We start from the raw sequence: 17,266 nt of genomic DNA, 5'->3' as shown, positions 1-17,266 counted from the left end.
GACTCGGCCCCCTTCCGTGAGTTTGTACAATGTGCGGTTCCTCAGTGGCAGGTCCCCAAATGCCACTTTTTCTCACGGAAGGCGATTCCGGCTCTCTACCGGCATGTGGAAGGCAATGTCCTTGCCTCGCTGGACAGGGTGGTCAGCGGTAAGGTGCATATTACCGCTGACTCATGGTCCAGCAGGCATGGACAGGGACGTTACCTGTCTTTCACGGCCCATTGGGTCACTCTTCTGGCAGCTGGGAAGGAAGCAGGACAAGGTGCAGTAGTGTTGGAGGTTGTTCCGCCACCACGCCTCCAAAATGCTACTATTGGTTGTGACACACCTCTTTCCTCCACCCCCTCCTCTTCTTCTTCCTCCATGGCCTCTTCCAGTGCTCTGTCCTCAGAACCAGCGGTGCTCCGTAGGCGTTCCAGGGGCTACGCAAGTACGCAGGCAAAACGATGCCATGCCGTGCTTGCGCTGGTTTGTTTGGGGGACAGGAGCCACACTGGGGCGGATGTTTTGTCAGCTCTGCAGGGGCAGGCCGAGAGGTGGTTGACGCCACGCCAGCTTAAGCCAGGAATGGTGGTTTGCGACAATGGCACCAACCTCCTCTCCGCCCTCCGACAGGGACAACTGACCCATGTGCCCTGTGTAGCTCACGTCCTTAACCTGGTGGTGCAGCGGTTCTTGGGCAGGTACCCCGGCTTACAGGATGTCCTGAAGCAGGCCAGGAAAGTCTGTGTGCATTTCCGCCGATCATTTAATGCCTGTGCTCGGCTGGCTGAGCTCCAAAAGGAGTTGAACCTGCCCAAGAACCGCCTTATATGTGACATGCCCACCAGATGGAACTCAACATTGGCCATGCTGCAGCGGCTGCACACGCAGCAGAGGGCCATCAATGAGTACCTGTGCGACTACGGCACCAGGACAGGGTCAGGGGAGCTTGGTTTTTTCTCACCACGCCAGTGGGGCATGATCAGGGATGCATGCACTGTCCTGTCACCGTTTGAGGAGGCCACAAGGATGGTGAGCAGTGACAGTGCATGCATCAGTGACACTGTACCTCTTGTCCACCTCTTGGAGCATACGCTGTGTGGAATAATGGACAGGGCACTTGAGGCAGAACAGAGGCAGGAAGAGGAGGACTTCCTTGCCTCTCAAGGCCCCCTTTATCCAGACAGTGTTCCTGCTGTGCCACCCATCACACAGGAAGAGGATGAGGAGGAGGAGGAGGAGGATGATTGTGTCAGCATGGAGGTGGAGGCTGGCACTCAGCATCAGCAGCAGCAGTCCTGTAGGGATGATTTACAGTCCCAAGAAACACGTGGACTTGTACGTGGCTGGGAGGAGGTAGCTGCGGATCATGTTGTCCTTAGTGACCCAGAGGACTCCGGACCGAATGCCTCAGCTAACCTACGCTGCATGGCCTCCCTGATCCTGCAAAGCCTGCGGAAGGATCCTCGTATTCTTCGGATCAAGGAGAGGGACCATTACTGGCTGGCCACTCTCCTTGATCCACGGTACAAGGGTAAGGTTGCCGACCTTATCTTGCCATCGCAGAGGGAGCAGAGGATGAGACATCTCCGGGAGGCCTTGCAGAAAGGTCTGTGCAACGCGTTCCCAGAGACTGGGAGGTTACAAACTCCTGGTCCTGGACAACGTGTTGCTGAGGCATCGGTCAGAAGGAGCGGTGGAGAAGGTGGCCGTCTGACTGATGCTTTCAGACAATTTTTTAGTCCGCAGCCCCAAGGTATGATCGGTTCCAGCACCCATCGCCAGCGTCTGATTTACATGGTGCAGGAATACCTAGGGGCAAGGTCAGACTTGGACACCTTTCCCACCGAAAATCCTCTGGCTTACTGGGTCTTGAGGATGGATCACTGGCCAGAGCTTGCACAGTATGCAATTGAGCTACTGGTCTGTCCTGCATCCAGCGTTCTTTCGGAACGCACCTTCAGTGCTGCTGGTGGCTTTGTTACCGATCACAGGGTGCGCCTGTCCACCGAATCAGTTGATCGACTGACCTTCATCAAGATGAATCAGTCTTGGATCACCCACAGCTACCAAGCACCTGAAGCTGATGTAACCGAATAATTTTTTTTGAAATACCACATCCCTTCAAGACTGCCTATGCTGATGCTGAGTGACTGTCCTGTTATGTTGATTGTCTATCCTCTTCCTCCTCCGCTGATATGTTGGAAGAACATTTCTGGTTCTGGTTGATGCCATCAGCCCAATTTTTCTGCCCCTGTTTAACAGGGGCGTTTAAGTATAATTTTTGATGCAATGCTTTGCAGCAGGGCTAATTCCTGCAATAAAACTAGAGTATATGGCAGAGGTTGCAGTGTGGTGGCACCAGCAGCAGTGCCTAAGGCCCAATTTTTCTGCCCCTGTTTAACAGGGACATGTAATTACAATTCTTGATATAATATTTCACAGGAGGGCCCGTTCCTGTGCCCACCCAGAGTAACTGTGAGGACTTAGTGTTGTGGCACCAGCACCACAACCACCAAAGGTCAATTTTTCTACCACGGTTCAACAATGGCATGTAATTACAATTCTTGATATAATCGTCTACAGCAGGGCGCTCCAGCACCCACCAAGAGTCACTTTGAGGGCTTACAATGTTGTGGCAAAACCAACACCTTGTTCCGCCATTTCTGCAGAGCATATAGGGCAGGCCCCTACTTTCAAACATCCAACTTACAAACATCTCCTACTTGCAAACGGAAGGAGACAACAGCAAGTGAGATGAAAAAAGATGGACAACAAAACAAATTATACAGGGGTGATAACCCTTCCCTATGTTTTCCAAAAAGCTTAAAAATAGTTTTTTTGACTGGAGCTACACTTTAAAAATGTACCAGTTGAAAATGACAAACAGATTCAACTTAACACAAACAAACCTACACAGTCCCTGTCTTGTTTGCACCGCCTGTATACTGCTGTTCTGAGTATATAGGGCCTGGGGGCCACACGCATTTCCTTTTTTTAATATGGGTACGGGGTTTCCCTTAATATGTGTACAGGACCTAAAGGGGCTGGTAATGGGCAGGGAGGGCTACCCATGCCATTTTTCTCAATGATTTTCAACCATATTGCAGGAACCAGATATAACATTAAAACCGCAAGCAGTTTTAAATGGTGTTATTTCCGTTAAATGTCATTTTGTGCAGGGTCTGTTCTAAACACGGGAAACACGTGGCACTTCACAGGCATACTACAGACACCCCACAGGCACCATATTTAAAGGAATATTTCACTTTTTTTTCCCACTTTAATCGTCATTAAAATCAGTGCTCCCGCCAAAACGGCCGTTTTTAAAACTTTTTTTTGCATTGACTCATGTCCCCTGGGGCAGGAGCCAGGTCCCCAAACCCTTTTTAGGACAGTATCTTGCATATTAGCCGTTAAAATTAGCACTTTTCATTTCGAACGTTCGAGTCCCATAGACTTCAATGGGGTTCTAATGTTCGTTCGAATTTGGGGTCCATTCGAAAGTTCTGGTGCGAACCGAACCGGGGGGTGTTCGGCTCATCCCTAGTCAGAAACTAGCCTGACCAAAAGTTCACTGGTAGTGAGATGATAGTTGATATGGCATAATGGAGAAAAAGACTAATAGTATTAAAAATGACAATAGTAATAAAAAATAATGCAGAAAAAAAAAGGAGCAAGACCAAACCTGTCTTGAGGGCGTCCAAAAAAAGGGACCACGAAAGATTGAGTGGCTTGGAAACAAAGAGGCCTATGTGGCCCAATAAACAAAAAAAGAAATAACCTAAAAAATAGGCCTGAGTAGCAGGCACTACTCATGAGTCCTCAGCCCGAGGAACAGTAAGGGAGCATAGCAGTCTCCAACATGGTGAAGGACCCGTGACTATCTGCCAAGATGATCCGCCTATAGTGTTAACTGTTCAGACTCTTCTTAGAAATATCTGGTGGACGGCAGATGTAGGAAAACCATGGGGGCGTAGAAAGTAAACAACTGTGTTATCCTCGGAAAAGGGAGATGAGTAGGCGTGTAGAAGCAAATAAGCAACTCAAAGAGTAACGGTTGACAGCATAGCTGTAACTGTGCAGCTTTGCATGGAGACTTCATGGGAAGTCAAGATAGGAGAGAAAACAAAAACAATAGGGGAGCACAGTGGTCCCCCCGAGGGGGGTTCGACTAACTGTCGCGATCCCTAGAGGGAGAAGTAGAAGTTAGGAGCAGGAGTATTCAATCCAAATCAAGTGGGTAACCTGGAGCGTTGAGAGCGCTGAGGTGTGGAGTAAGCCCTCGATCCTCTTCCTCTTACTGGGGTCCAGATCCTGGTCAGTGCTGATATGGGACGCAGGGTGGTAAGGATAGCTTGAGCCACCTCTGCAGGAAGTGGAGGAAGGCCCAGACGTATAATAAATGCATCCCCCTCCTGAAGGTCACGAATAACGTGTTGGACCCCATCCTGGGTAACGTTGAGGTGGAAGGGAAAGCCTCAGTAATAAGGGACCTTATGCAGCTGGAGATGAGAGATGATGGGCCTTAGAGAGCAACGTTTGGCCAGTGTAATCGGAGAAAGGTCACTGAACAGCTGAATCTTATCCCCTTTGTAGTAGATGCCTGATCTATTGCGTGTGGCCCTAGTTAGGGTCTCTTTACTTTCATAAAAGTAGAAACGTACCACTATGTCGTGAGGTCTGGCCCCCACAGGGGGTTTAGGGGCCAGAGACCTGTGTGCAAGATCCAGGTGCCAATCAATTTCCACAATTTCAGGTGCAAGGGTGCTGAAAAGGCCCAGGAGGTAGGGCCTAATGTTGTTGTCAGCGACTGTTTCAGGGACTCGGTGGATTCTAAGTTTCTGTCGTCGTTCCCTATTTTCAAGGTCCTCCTGCTGAAGTTGTAATTGGGACACTGAATTTTTGAGGAGGGCATTCTCTTCAAGAGCCTGTACGTAGTGTAAAGTCTCATCAAATTTTGTTTCTAGAGTGGCTGTGCATTCACCAAGGGCATCCATTTCCCCCCTGAGCTCCCTAGAAATTCTCCCCATTTCCTGGGCAATGTCTCTGGTTACCTGCTGGGCCAGAGCCTGGAGCTTGAGATCCATCATCTCCGGGGTGAGGACTGATTGAGGGGGTATGACAGGGTGTAGAAGAGAAGCCTGCTGCGATCCGTCTTCCGCCATCAAGGTGCTGGCGTAGTCCTCCGGATTTCCCTGGGAAATTGAGACCAGGGATGGCGGCCTAGTCAGGAAGCTGTCCATGGTAGACGAGGGCCACGAGTGTTGTGTGGCTCGGTAGTGGTCTTGTTGATCCCCGATTTTCCCATGCCCGGGGGAAGTCAGGGAGTTGTGGGGTCTTACCACAAAGCTTTTAGTGGCTGTAGAGGCTGTGCTGGGGTCGCGGATCACCGGGCGAGAGCGGAACTCCAGAGTCACATGTCTGCCATCTTAGAGAGCTGCGCATGTGCCCCCGAACCCTTGCTTTTAATACTTAGCTATTTGGTCTTCTCTGCCATCAGTCTGGAGGTCTCCTGGAACCTCTTTTTTTGTATACTATGATAGTGTTGCTTCAGATCGGCTAACTGCTGCGGGCCTAACCCACTTTTGTTCTGGGTTGACCAAGAACTGACTTCCCATATTGCCGACTCTGCTTGCCTAGAGTTGGTAGAACGTTCACCTGATCACTCTGGGTGTGTCAGGTAAAACTTGGTCTTGTCAGGTAATTGCACACTGGTGCATTTGAAGTTTTCAGGGACCCCCACTCTCCACTCAAACAATGCATAAGTGTGGGAGGTCCCACAGTCTGGTCTGACGGCAATAACCCACACTTTTCTATCTGGGGACAGGGCCTTTTCCACCTTTCTGACTTACTCTTCCTTCCAGGCCTCTCCTGGGAGCTCAATTGCCACGCTCGCTTTTCAGCGGGTGCCTTCTGCTTCGCACCACTGAACAACAGTGAGGGGAGTTCATCCTCTGGGGGGGGGTTGATTGTAGAGTAACAGGATCCTGGACAAGCCCCCATGTGTAGCACTGACCCCCTAAGGAGCTGCTGATAATTAATTGGGCCTGCAATCTCCCTATCAACCCCAAAAAATGACTCGCACAACTGCATAGCAATGTTAGTGTAAGACCCAAAAGTAAAGAAAGACACAGTAATAACACACTTTACTGAATATTTACCGTCTCCTTGATACTCGTCCTTCACCAGCTGTAGTAATAGATAGAGTCTCACACAAATTGTAAGATTAACCCCATAAACAGTTTACTGAAAGAAACTAGTTTAACACAATAAACACAGTGGTAATTCTAACATAAAGTAAAAAAAAAAAACGATCAATGTGTATGAAAAATCAACACTCAATGGTCAGCTGAGGAGTATATGCAGACAGGCAAAGAGTGGGACTTATGCTCAATATGATAAAGCCCTGATATCGAACACCTTCCCACTCCAACCTCAGCACACACCAAACCTGCAGAAAAAATTAAGCACTATGCAGCAGTGAAATACAATACATTTTTCCATATAATGTACCCAAGGGCTCCCCCTAGATTACAGTACACTGTTCAGCTCTGTGAACCTGAAGTTATTGTGCTGCGCTATTCCTGGGAAGAAAGAATATCCCACCGGGGCAACAAAGGAGTGGCTTCATAAGAAGCATTTAAAGGTCCTGGAGTGGCCTAGCCAGTCTCCAGATCTCATCCCCATAGAAAACCTTTGAGGGATTTGAAAGTCTGTGTTGCCCAGCGTCAGCCCCAAAACATCACTGCTCTAGAGAAGATCTGCATGGAGGAATGGACTAACATACCAGCAACAGTGTGTGACAACCTTGTGAAGACTTACAGAATACTTTTGACCTCTGCCATTGCCAACAAAGGATATATAACAAAGTATTGATGAACTTTTGATATTGACCAAATAGTTATTTTCCACCATAATATGCAAATAAATTCTTTAAAAAAAAATCAGACATAGTTGAGGTATACCTATAATGACAATTACAGGCCTCTCTCATCTTTTTAAGTGGGAGAACTTGCACAATTGGTGGCTGACTAAATATTTTTTTGCCCCACTGTATGTAGATAATAAAGTTTCTGAAGCTAATGTATGTATACATGCACATATAATTATGTAGTGAAAAACAATAACACATGTAACACATTTGGTGGGGTTATTGAAAGTTCATTCTCCCAAAGTCGTAAATCGGTCTTATCAGGATAAGAAAGGTTTCATCTAACACAGCTGGGTGCCAGACTGTCTCTACACAAGTGTTTTTAATTGGATAAAACCAGTTATAAATCACTTTATTGAATGTATAGGAATTCTGGGATTAATTAAGTTTATCTGGTTGTGGAACAGGTGTCAGATTTATGGTTAGTTACATTGACTTAGATCTTAGCGACCAATCATATCTAGGAGAGGTAGCTAGATAAAGCTTGTAAAAGGGTATATAAATGCAAGTTCTACAATTGTTAGACAAGTCAGATAGGAACTCATAAGGCTGAACTCTATGTATGTTGCCCTATTGCATGGGTCATAGAGGTCAGAACCAATAGGCAAATATCTGTCCTTTTGTTGCAACTTGTCTCCTCGTACGAGTCAAATAACAAAAAAACTTCTCAACTTGATCCAGAGTGTGAGTATCTCAGCCACCTATATCCAATCAGCACTGAATGTGTAAATCATGTTACCCACAGCTATTAAGATAAATTTGGGACAAAAATTGCTTTACAAAGTAAATGTTTCCTAGTGTAGTAAGCATAATAAAGCTATTATCACACCAATCCAGAGAAACATGAATGAAAAGGATTTTTGAATTGCACATGATTTGATCACCTTGTTACACATTGTTATCTTGTTTCGCAATAAAAAAACAAAAAGGGCCAGTGGGCATACTGTCCCTTTGTTTTAGCCTCTCCAGCTAGCAATTTCTGTTTTTCTCCAGTTCTCCCCTGGCTGTGTGTGAGTTATTGACTGTGACAGAGATTCAGGGAACCAGTATTTTCTGTTCACTCAGTATGCTTCTATACTGCGAGTGATAGCCTGAAAGTAACATTTGATATTTAGTTCCCTATATCTCTAAGGGGCTGCAAAAGTGCATGTATTAGGCCAGCATTTCTTAATTTTTTTTCCACTCACAGTATCACAGCATTTAACAATGCAAAAATCATGAGTCAGTCCAGGTCTGAACTCTGTTTATTGAGTTGAAGGATACCGATATTTGTGCTGGATGATGAGGTCACCCTATCCTTGGCACCACATATCTCACATCACATCAGCATTTCCCCTTCATATCAGAGAGTCCCTACCTTAAGGTCACAGTCCCCTCTTCATATTGGGGTCCCCATCACACCATAGTCCCCCCTTCAAATCAGAATGCTCCCCCCAGTGACACATGTAATGAATGGTTACTCCCTTCACCCAGGTTGTCCGATTTTTATCACCCATCTTTCTTCCTCCATAGTCCTATAACAGAGACTTCTTTGAAGCTATTTAACTCATCCACATTGATACAAATCTAAATTATATATATTCATAATTACAATATTTTACAGCTATTAATGGAGATTTCATATAAACTCATAAGGCAACAACGGCTTCGGCCAAATGTTCCGGGAGTTTTCTTTATGCATGCGGATGGGACAGGAATGTCTCAATTCCAGTTTAGGGCATTGTTCAGGAAATGCCTGTTGTCTGCTAGTTGGAGTGTAGACAACTATTCTTCTTATTACTTTCAGATTAGGGCAGAAATGGAAGCAGTCCGATAGGGACTTAATGACCAGGTTGTTCAGCGCTTTGGGCGGAGGGAATTAGTTTTGGTAATATGTGCGCCCTCGTTTATTGTAACTTACTTGTAAGATTTGCTATCCGTTGGGTCGGACTAAGTTGTGTGGTCCGATATAGTTGCCAGACCTGAGTGGGATATGACTCACTCTATTAAAAAGATCAACAAAACCAGGATAAAGGTGAACTAGGAGATAGCATGTTTTTTTCTTGATCGTACATCACGGAACACAGGAGCTTCATTACATAGTGGGTTATATAGGCACCTCTGGTGATTGGACACTGGTTAACCCCAGTTAAGGAGAATTCCTCCCCTATATAACCCCTCCCATATGGGAGGCACCTCCGTTTTTTCGCCAGTGTCTATAGTGGTTGGTCACGTAAAACTTTAGCTCTGTGCAGGTCCTTGCGGGGGTCTAAGGGCTACAACAAACCGGATCCATACCTCGGGCCGATATTTGACTCCCAAGATGGTATGGTACCCGGGCCTCATCAGCCGAAGAAACGAGGTTTGGCCTGTAAGTCCTCTCCTATTGGAAGACTGGGCTCTGGGAAAACCAGACTTGGTGTACTGTTTATACTGAGCGCACAAAAGTTTCTGGCAGAGTCTTTTACATGGTCCAGGTAGGAGGCTCTTCCGAGAAAGATCCCCAGATAAACCTGAAGGTTAGCTAACACTGCCCGCCGTGATGGGTGAAGGCTGGAATTCGTCTGTTTCAGCAATTCCTGCGGCGAGGACAGGTAAGGGAAGTTAATTATATGATGGATTTCTTCATTTTGAGTAGTTGTATGTCTTACCTGGTTTCCACCACTAGAGGGAGTAAGAGCAGCCTGATGCATACTTACATGCCTTTCAGTACACACGCTCAGTGAAGCCTGGTTCTCCAGCTGTCTCACATCTCCACTGCAGTCCCTGCCACAACAAGGTAACACAGGGGTCCCACGTAGTCTGGGGGTCCCACGCAGCTCCGGTGGAGTTCTCCTTTCCCCCCCTGGATCCCGAGGTCCTCGTACACACGCACCGGGCGCGTTCCCAGCCTAATGGAGGAGGGGGGAGTGTGGTTGTGAGCCATGCACGCCAGTGTGCACGGCGCTGTACTGCGCAGGCGCCAGGCGGCAGATTTAAAAAGCCCAGAGCGTCAGGGGGCTGTAAGTGGAGACACAGGAGCTGTGGGCAGTAAGCATCCGTGGGGATTGGATCCAGGCAAACCTTAGACACCTACTCAGCATCAGGTTGTGCAGTTTAAGCATATATATTTATTGTGAGACTTTAAGCACAACAGTGATTGCACTTTGTACTAGTACCTCTGCTTTGTAGCTTAGGACTATGTCTCCTCGTAAGAGGGTCTCAGGGGGAGGTAACAAAAGGCACTGGTAAATCACCGCCTAGGTCCAGGGGTTCTAAAAGTGCCTGTAAGTTACCATCCCCCCCTGCAAGACTGGAGCCAGCCTCACAGGACGAGTCAGTGCCCCTGTCAGGTTTTGCAGCCTCTCCTAATGTCCCAGCCCCGGTTTATGTCACCGAGGACTCCCTTAGGGCTACATTGGAGGGTTTTGAAGGGAGAATAATGAATTTTATTTCTGCTTCCCTGAAAGATAGCAGGAAAAGGGGGTAGATCCCCTCCCTCTGCTGAAATTCCTCTCTCAGATGATACTTCTGACAATGAGGAGAGATCCCTGTCTTGGGACAGGGATCATGAGCAGTCGGAGGAATCAGAGGAAGAGGAGAGAGTCCCCTCCTCCCAGGCGCTCAGAAAACAGGTGCAGTATTATACTGAATTGGTGCGTACCACATTCAGAATGCCTGCTGCTGAAGTCGTTACGTCCTCTGTTTCTTCCCTGGGAGTCAGGAAAGCCCCACAGACTGCCTATTCCTTCCCAATTCATCCCTTAATGGATGAATTGTTGTATGAGGATTGGGGACATCCCGATAAACTGTTTGCTCCTCCTAAAAGGTTTTCTATGAATTATCCTCTGGAGGAGAGTTTCACCAAGAAGTGGGGGGTCCCATCTGTTGATGCGGCTGTTTCTTGCGTGAATAAAAACCTGACTTGTCCCTTGGATAATGCGCAGGTATTTAAAGATCCAACTGATAAGAAGCTGGAAACCTTATTAAAAGCCTCCTTTTCCATGACTAGCGCTGTAGTGCAACCTACAGTCGCAGCCGTAGGGTTGTGCCAGTTCCTCAAGGAACAGGTTAAGCAGATGCTTGGGCTCCTTCCCAGCGAGGAAGTAGAGAAGTATGCAGAAATGCCTCATATTCTGTGTTTCATGATTGATGCGATTTTGGATTCTGTCCAACAAGCATCACGTTTGTTCCTCATGTTGGTACACATGCGAAGGGCCCTATGGCTAAAGAATTGGGCAGCTGAGCTGTCATGCAAGAAGCATTTGATTGGGTTACCGTTTAAAGGGGAATGTTTGTTTGGAGAAGAATTAGACAAATTCGTCCAAAAAATATCAGGAGGTAAATCTACTCTCCTTCCAGTCAAAAGGATCAAGCGTCCTTCATTCAGGCGTGCTCTCTCTCCCGGAGCATCAAGCTCTAAGCAATGGTGATGGCCTTCTCAACCCTCCTCTACAGGAAAGGCTCAGGGCCGAGCCCAGGGGCAGAAAAAGACTTGGGGGCGAAAGCCTGCCAAACAGAGCCCAAAAGCTTCCTTATGAAGGGGCGCCCCCGCTCGGCAGAGTGGGGGGAAGGCTCCTGCAGTTTGCAGGAGCCTGGCGGGAAGAGATCCGGGACAAGTGGGTGATCTCTTCGGTATCTCTGGGCTACAGGCTAGAGTTTCAGGAGATTCCACCTTCTCGTTTTCAAGAATCCCCAGGGATCCAGTAAAGCAAAAAACACTATTTCTGGCCTTAGATCACTTACTATACCAGGGGGTGATAGTAGAAGTGGACCCAAAAGAACAGGGTTCAGGGTTTTACTCAAATCTCTTCACCGTTCCGAAGCCAAATGGAAGTGTCAGACCTATCCTAGATCTGAAGGATCTGAACCGTTTTTTACTCATCCGGTCCTTCCGAATGCAGTCAATCCACACTGTGGTCTCCTCCCTGCAAGGGGGAGAGTTTATGGCATGAATAGACATCAAGGATGCATATTTCCATGTGCCAATTTTTCCCGCACACCAAAAATTTCTAAGGTTCGCGGTAGAGCGGCATTATTTTCAATTTGTGGCCTTGCCGTTCAGGCTTGGTACGGCCCCTCGAGTCTTCACAAAGATTCTGGACCCTCTCTTGGCAAACCTAAGAGCTCAGGGTATAGCCATCATGGCTTATCTAGACGATTTGCTTCTCATGGAGAAAACAGTAGCGTTCCTGAACCACAGCGTCACCAGAACGCTAGAACACCTGGAACGCCTAGGTTGGATTATAAACCTAGAAAAGTCGTCCCTACAGCCTGCCACCAGGTTGGAATACCTGGGTATGATCATCGACACCGCTCAGGGCAAGGTGTTTCTTCCAAGGCCTTGGCCATTGGGGATCTGGTGCGCCTAATTCTGGGCAGGAGATCTTTCCCCATTCGATTGTGCATGAGACTGCTAGGGAAAATGGTCGCCTCCTTCGAGGCCCATTCGCCCAGTTCCACTCAAGGACTCTGCAAAGATGCATCCTTGCGGCTTGGAACAGGAAGCCCCAATCCTTGAATCTTCCTATGCGTCTATCCCCAGGGACACGCAAGAGTCTCATCTGGTGGTTACAAACCAAGAATTTGCTGAGGGGCAAAACTTTTCTTCCTCTTCCATGGAAGATTATCACGACAGATGCCAGCCTGACAGGCTGGGGAGCAGTGTTGGAGGAGACATGCTCGCAGGGGAAATGGTCTGCGATCGAGAAGCTATTGCCCATAAATCTCTAGGAGATCCGGGCAGTTTATATGGCTCTCATAAAGTGGTCTTACAGACTACGAGGTCTCCCTGTTCGGGTTCAGTCCGACAATGCCACAGCAGTGGCTTATATCAATCACCAGGGCGGTACCAGGAGTCTGGTGGCCCAAAAAGAGGTGAATCACATACTTGTCTGGGCAGAAAAGCATGTTCCGTGTCTTTCTGCAGTCTTCATTCCAGGAGTGGAAAATTGGCAGGCGGATTTTCTGAGCCGCCAGCAGTTGTGCCCAGGAGAATGGGCTCTGCACCCCGACGTGTTTTGGAACATATGTCACAGGTGGGGTACTCCAGACGTAGATCTGTTTGCATCCAGGTTCAACAGGAAACTGGACAATTTTGTGTCAAGGACAAGAGATACACTTGCTCAGGGGTCAGATGCTCTGACAGTTCCCTGGGATCAGTACAATCTGATCTATGCCTTCCCCCCTGAGCCCGCTTCTGTTGCGGTTCCTGGGAAGAGTCAAGAGGGAGACAAAATCGGTCCTTTTGGTAGCCCCGGCTTGGCCCAGGCGACCATGGTATGCAGAGATCATGAAGTTGGCAGGCCATGGATCCTTCCTCTCCGGCCAGATCTGCTCTCACAGGGTCCAATTTACCATCCTGGTTTACACAGTCTGAATTTGACGGTTTGGCTGCTGAGACCCACATTCTGAGAGACCGTGGCCTTTTGGGGCCAGTCCTTTCTACTCTGGTCAATGCCAGAAAGCCGGCCTCCAGGCTCATTTATTACAAAATCTGGAGGGCATATGTTTCCTGGTCTGAACTCAGGAAATGGCATCCTAGAAAGTATGTCATTAGCAGGATCTTGGCCTTTCTCCAGTCAGGCCTAGAAATGAATTTGGCCATAAGCACTATCAAGGTGCAGATTTCGGCCCTGTCAGTGTTTTTTCAGAAGCCACTTGCATTGCATTCCCTGGTGCGGGCTTTCATCCAGGGGGCCATGCGGATAAGACCGCCAGTCAAACCTCCGGTATGCCCATGGGATCTGAATTTGGTTCTCTCGGCTTTGCAGGGGCAACCATTTGAACCTTTACATCTGGCTTCATTAGTTCTCCTGACTAAAAAGTTGGTCTTCTTGGTAGCCATATCGATGGCTAGAAGAGTATCAGAGCTAGCAGCTCTTTCCAGCAAGGAGCCGTATCTAATTATTCATAAGGACTGGGTGGTCATGCGTCCCAACAGGTCCTTTCTACCTAAGGTGGTTTCTGGATTCCATTTCAATCAAGACGTAATCCTACCATCCTTTTTTCTGGACCCACAGTCCGCAGAAGAAGAATCTTTGTACACTTTGGATGATGTTAGAGCAATCAGTATATATCTTCAAGCAACTGCTCAGATAAGGAAAACTGATTGCTTGTTTATTTTGCCGGAAGGCCCTAGGAAGGGCCAGGCGGCGTCAAAATACACTCTCTCAAAGTGGATTAGACAGGTTATTTCTCAGGCCTATAGTGTAAAGGGGAAGATTCCTCCTTTTCAAGTGAAAGCGCACTCAACGAGGGCTGTAAGTGCTTCTTGGGCAGTGCATCACCAGGCCTCCCTGGCTCAGATCTGTAAGGCTGCAACTTGGTCATCAGTCCACACATTCACCAGATTCTATCAAGTGGATGTCAGAGGGCAAGAGGATATCGCCTTTGGGCGCAGTGTGCTGCAGGCTGCAGTTTAGGTCCTCCGGTCCATGGCGGTCTATGATTATGATCTTTGTCTCCCTCCCCTCAATCTGTGCATTGCTTTGGGACATCCCACTATGTAATGAAGCTCCTGTGTCCCGTGATGTATGATCAAGAAAATTTGATTTTTATATACAGCTTACCTGTAAAAATCCTTTTCTTGAGAGTACATCACGGGACACAGGGCTCCCGCCCCTCTTGGGTTTTACGTGGTTTCTTATTGCTTTGCTACAAAACTGAGGTTCCTCCCATATGGGAGGGGTTATATAGGGGAGGAATTCTCCTTAATTAGGGTTAACCAGTGTCCAATCACCAGAGGTGCCTATATAACCCACTATGTAATGAAGCTCCTGTGTCCCGTGATGTATGATCAAGAAAAGGATTTTACAGGTAAGCTGTATATAAAAATCCCAATTTTTTTGTCTGAAATGGGGACCTTGCACTATGTCATTGAGAGCTGTAGGATAAAACCTGATGATGTCTGAGAAGAGATGGTGTGCATCTGAATGCCATCGGCTTAGATTTATGACATCTGGGATTACAAGAGGGTATTCAGCGGGCCTTCAGGTTTGGGGGGCAACAAGTGCGTAAGGTGTCATACTCGTGTGCTGTGGCAGGGGGTCTGTTGGGTCTTTGAAGGTGGTGCTGGTTAAATAACTATGGAAAATTGTGGGTTGGGCCCATGTAAGGTGTGGGTGTCCCTTCCTAACAATACAATGGGGACATCAGGGTATTAATTCGGTTGTAACTGAAATCTTGGTGGGCACAGCCCACATCAACCCCTCCCCCCCCCCCCCCCCCCCTGGATGATCCTGCATTGGGGGACTTGCTGAATGTAAAATATTTATATTTCTATGGAATAATTTTCATCATAAAGTTGCTAAGCTATTCCAGTGAACTTTTTTGTAGTTGCTGTTGTTGGATGGAGGATACCTTCTCCTAAAAATGGGTTGTAAAGCTACAGAAAGCATAGTTTTGGTTTTAGAATTGAATTTGATGAGTAGAATACAAGATTAGTTGGTGAGCTAGGATTCACACATGAAGTATCCCAGCACTAATGACTAATTTCTGCTACCACAACTACAAAGTACAGTTTATAATTTACATTGCTAAAACATAACAATGTTGTTAAAGCATTTGTTGCACAAGTAATTCCATTAAACTCTGTTTACAGATTCACTTGAAATGGCCAATGAGTTTATTCTAAAGAATGCTGAAAACATACTGAACAGTTTGGAGCCTACTTGCAATGAAGTGAAAACACCGGTGGTGGAGAATGAAGACGTAGGGGGGCGAGCAGTTGGCAATGACTATGACACCGACTTATCTGACTATTTGTTTCCTCTGCCAGCTGTAGAGGAAGGAGCTGCTATTCTTGTCACCACAAAAACATCTGCTAGTTTTAACCCAGGTCCAGGTGTGAGAGGAGATACTTTTCTGGAAATGTCACAGTGCATGGTTTTGGAACAAGAAATCAAATGAGGTGACAATAAACAGCCACCAAATACATGCTGTATATGGAATAGCAATGTATAAACCTTTTTTTTTTTTACCTAAAACTGTAAAAAATCATATTGCAATGTTCAGTAGAAGTAATGTATTGTACCTTGTTAGCCATCAATTAATGCCAAAAGTATGGAGTTTAGCTGTTATTCTTTAATGGCTCCTTTAGGCTATTATAGAGGCCATATTTCAAAACTCCATGCCTATAAATCCATGCTTAGAAATATAATTATTCTTAAAATCTCTAAGAGAATTTAATAAACTGTAACTATACAACTACAGTATATCTTCTTAACACATTTGAGCAATATTGACTACTGTAATACGTTAAGATACATACATACATACATACTTTATTACTAAGGATGAGCCAAACAACCCCCCCACCCCCGATTCGGTTCATAGCAGAACATGCGAACAGGCGAAAAGTTCTAGCAAACATGCAAACCCTATTAACCACTTGCTTACTGGGCACTTAAACCCCCCTCAGTCCCAGACCAATTTTCAGCTTTCAGTGCTCTCACATTTTGAATGACAATTACTCAGTCATGCAACACTGTAACCAAATGATTTTTTTGTCCTTTTCTTCATACCAATAGAGCTTTCTTTTGGTGGTATTTGATCACCTCTCGGTTTTTTATTTTCTGCGCTATAGATGAAAAAAGACCGAAAATTTTGAAAAAAAATGAATTTTTCTTCGTTTCTGTGACAAAATGTAGCAAATTAGCCATTTTTCTTCATAAATTTTGGCCACAATTTATACTACTACACATCTTTGGTAAAAATAACCCAAATTTTTGCATATTATATGATCTGTGGGAAATTTATAGAGTCTACAAGCTATGGTGCAAATCATAAAGATTTGCAAAAAAAGATCACATCTGATGTACTAAGGCCTATCTCCATTCTTGAGACCCTAACAAGCCAGGAAAGTACAAATGCCCCCCAAATGACCCCTTTTTGGAAAGTAGACATTCCAATGTATTTAGTAAGAGGCATGGTTAGTTATATTAAGTTGTCATTTTTTCCCACAATTCTTTGCAAAATTACGATTTTTTTTTTCCCACAAAATTTTCATTGTAATAGCTTATTTCTCCCACATGGAATGTGCATACCACAAATAACACCCCAAAATACATTCTCCTACTCCTCCTGAGTATAACGATACCACATGTGTGAGACTTTTACACAGCCTGACCACATACAGAGGCCTAATTTTGAAGTAGCACCTTCAGGCATTCTAGGAGCATAAATTACACAGTTCATTTCTCAACCACCTATTACAGTTTTGAAGGCCCTGGAACACCAGAGCACTGGAAACGTCCAGAAAATGACCCCATTTTGGAAAGCTAACACCCCAACGTATAATCTATGAGGCATAATGAGTCTTTTCAATGGTTCATTTTTTTCCAGAAGTTTTTGGAAAATGTGGAAAAAAATGAAAACGCATTTTTTTTTTTT

At 46.2% G+C, this 17,266-nt stretch overlaps 1 protein-coding gene across 1 annotated transcript in view; it reads left to right on the top strand.

Annotated features, from left to right (window-relative positions):
• TNFRSF17 (TNF receptor superfamily member 17) overlaps window positions 1-16,081 on the top strand; it is a 267,339-nt gene extending 251,258 nt beyond the window's left edge. Inside the window, exon 3 of the mRNA XM_077450001.1 lies at window positions 15,477-16,081. Coding sequence (XP_077306127.1) covers window positions 15,477-15,784 — 308 coding nt within the window. The 3' untranslated portion in view covers window positions 15,785-16,081. The remainder of the gene's footprint in view (window positions 1-15,476) is intronic.
• Window positions 16,082-17,266: the final 1,185 nt, after the last annotated feature.

Source organism: Lithobates pipiens, unplaced genomic scaffold (assembly GCF_037356315.1).
Source record: "Lithobates pipiens isolate NorthernLeopardFrog02 unplaced genomic scaffold, aLitPip1_a1.2 Scaffold_22, whole genome shotgun sequence".
NCBI classification, from domain to species: Eukaryota; Metazoa; Chordata; class Amphibia; order Anura; family Ranidae; genus Lithobates; species Lithobates pipiens.
Note: the sequence above shows the minus strand (reverse complement) of the source record. Positions and strands in the feature narration are given on the sequence as shown.